This window comes from Citrus clementina, unplaced genomic scaffold (assembly GCF_000493195.1).
Source record: "Citrus clementina cultivar Clemenules unplaced genomic scaffold, Citrus_clementina_v1.0 scaffold_3, whole genome shotgun sequence".
Lineage (NCBI taxonomy): Eukaryota > Viridiplantae > Streptophyta > Magnoliopsida > Sapindales > Rutaceae > Citrus > Citrus x clementina.
The window spans coordinates 31618259-31619667 of record NW_006262339.1 but is presented as its reverse complement, the minus strand read 5'-3'; the positions used below and the strand labels follow the sequence as shown (position 1 = coordinate 31619667).

Genomic DNA, 1409 nt, shown 5'->3' with positions numbered 1-1409 from the left:
ACACTCCAGAAATCTTTTCATCTTTGGAAAAAATAAAAGAAGAAGAAGATTCTCAGGTATTAGTGGCTAAAGCTGAAGTAACAGTTGAGTCCTACATAAAAATTAAAGCCCCTCAAATGAAAGCAAGTTCAAGGCAAGTGTCTGCAACTCAGCAAAGCTGGACACTCCCTCTTAAAAGCTGGTTCAAAGTGAACGTGGATGCCACCATCAAGTCTAAAAATCAATGCTAAGCCTGGGATTGTCACCAGGAATCACAAGGGAGAGTTTGTAGTTGCTGAGTGAAGAAGTCAAAATACCATGACAGTGTAGCATCTGCAGGAGCTGAAGCAACTAATTAGGGCTAGGAAATTGCAGAAGAGGCAACAAGTGTACCACTGATACTTGAAACAGATTGGCAAGACGTAATAAATTTAATTGCTAGCAAGAAGAACAGCAAGCTGGAGATTTTTTGGGCTATTTCTGAAGTTCAAGAAAAGCTTCGGAGACTAAGTTATGCTATAATTCAACATACTTCTAGATCTTGTAATCGCAAAATTAGCTTTCTGGTGTTTTTTTGGGGACTTGCCCAACTCATCTCTTGTATCCTTTTTCTTAGTATGATTCTGTGAAAGCGTGCTTGATTATCAAGGGGAAAAAAAAACTAAATAAAAAAAGTGTAGACATAAAAGTTGTATTATTACACTCATTCGTAGAACGCGATTGTTGGATATCACGCACATCCATGCATGCTTTATTAAACAACACTACTTGTTCATTTATTTTACTAATACATAGTTAAGTGATTATAAACAAGCAGTTAATCCTGACCATCCATCCAGCCATGATGATTGCAGATAATCGTCGAAGTTCAGCCAATCCGAGGAACTTGAACCACCTTCTCATATTTGTCAACCACAACTCGAACCCGATCACAACGAAAATCTGGTGTAACTGGAGTTCCCTTAAGTATTATGATTGCATGAACATTAGGATTCTCTATCTGTATCGTAGCAGCAGCAATCTCCCCGTTTACACCAACCAGTTCTGGCCATGAGCTCTTGCCTGCAGTTATATTTCATATACGAATTACTAAGTGGTTAAAACTTGCTCAACAGCCAATTATGGTCGTATTCTAAAAGTCCACGGACCTAACTCATATTAACAAATTAGCTCAGTTGTATTATTAACCCAGTAATTATTAGGATAATGTCCTCAATAATAATTACGTACCATTACACTCAAATGGAGTTACGATATCGCAATTGCTGGTAGCCGTGAGGAGCTCCTGGCCATCAGAATGAAGCACTAAAGGCTCATGACGAGCAGCCAAAGATGGTTTTGCAGCAAAGGCAAAGAGAAAGACGAAGAATGCTAGTGCTAGTACTGAGTTCTTCATTGTTGATAAATTTTCAATTATTTTGAAGGCTGTT

General features: G+C 38.3%; 1 protein-coding gene across 1 annotated transcript; it reads right to left on the bottom strand.

Annotated features, from left to right (window-relative positions):
• Positions 1-645: 645 nt before the first annotated feature.
• On the bottom strand, positions 646-1409 carry LOC18049944 (inhibitor of trypsin and hageman factor). The gene is made up of 2 exons (XM_006442339.2): positions 1210-1409; positions 646-1041 (listed from the first exon to the last, which is right to left on the bottom strand). The coding sequence occupies exons 1-2, from the start codon at positions 1373-1375 to the stop codon at positions 848-850; spliced, it is 360 nt and encodes a 119-aa protein (XP_006442402.1). The 5' UTR covers positions 1376-1409; the 3' UTR covers positions 646-847.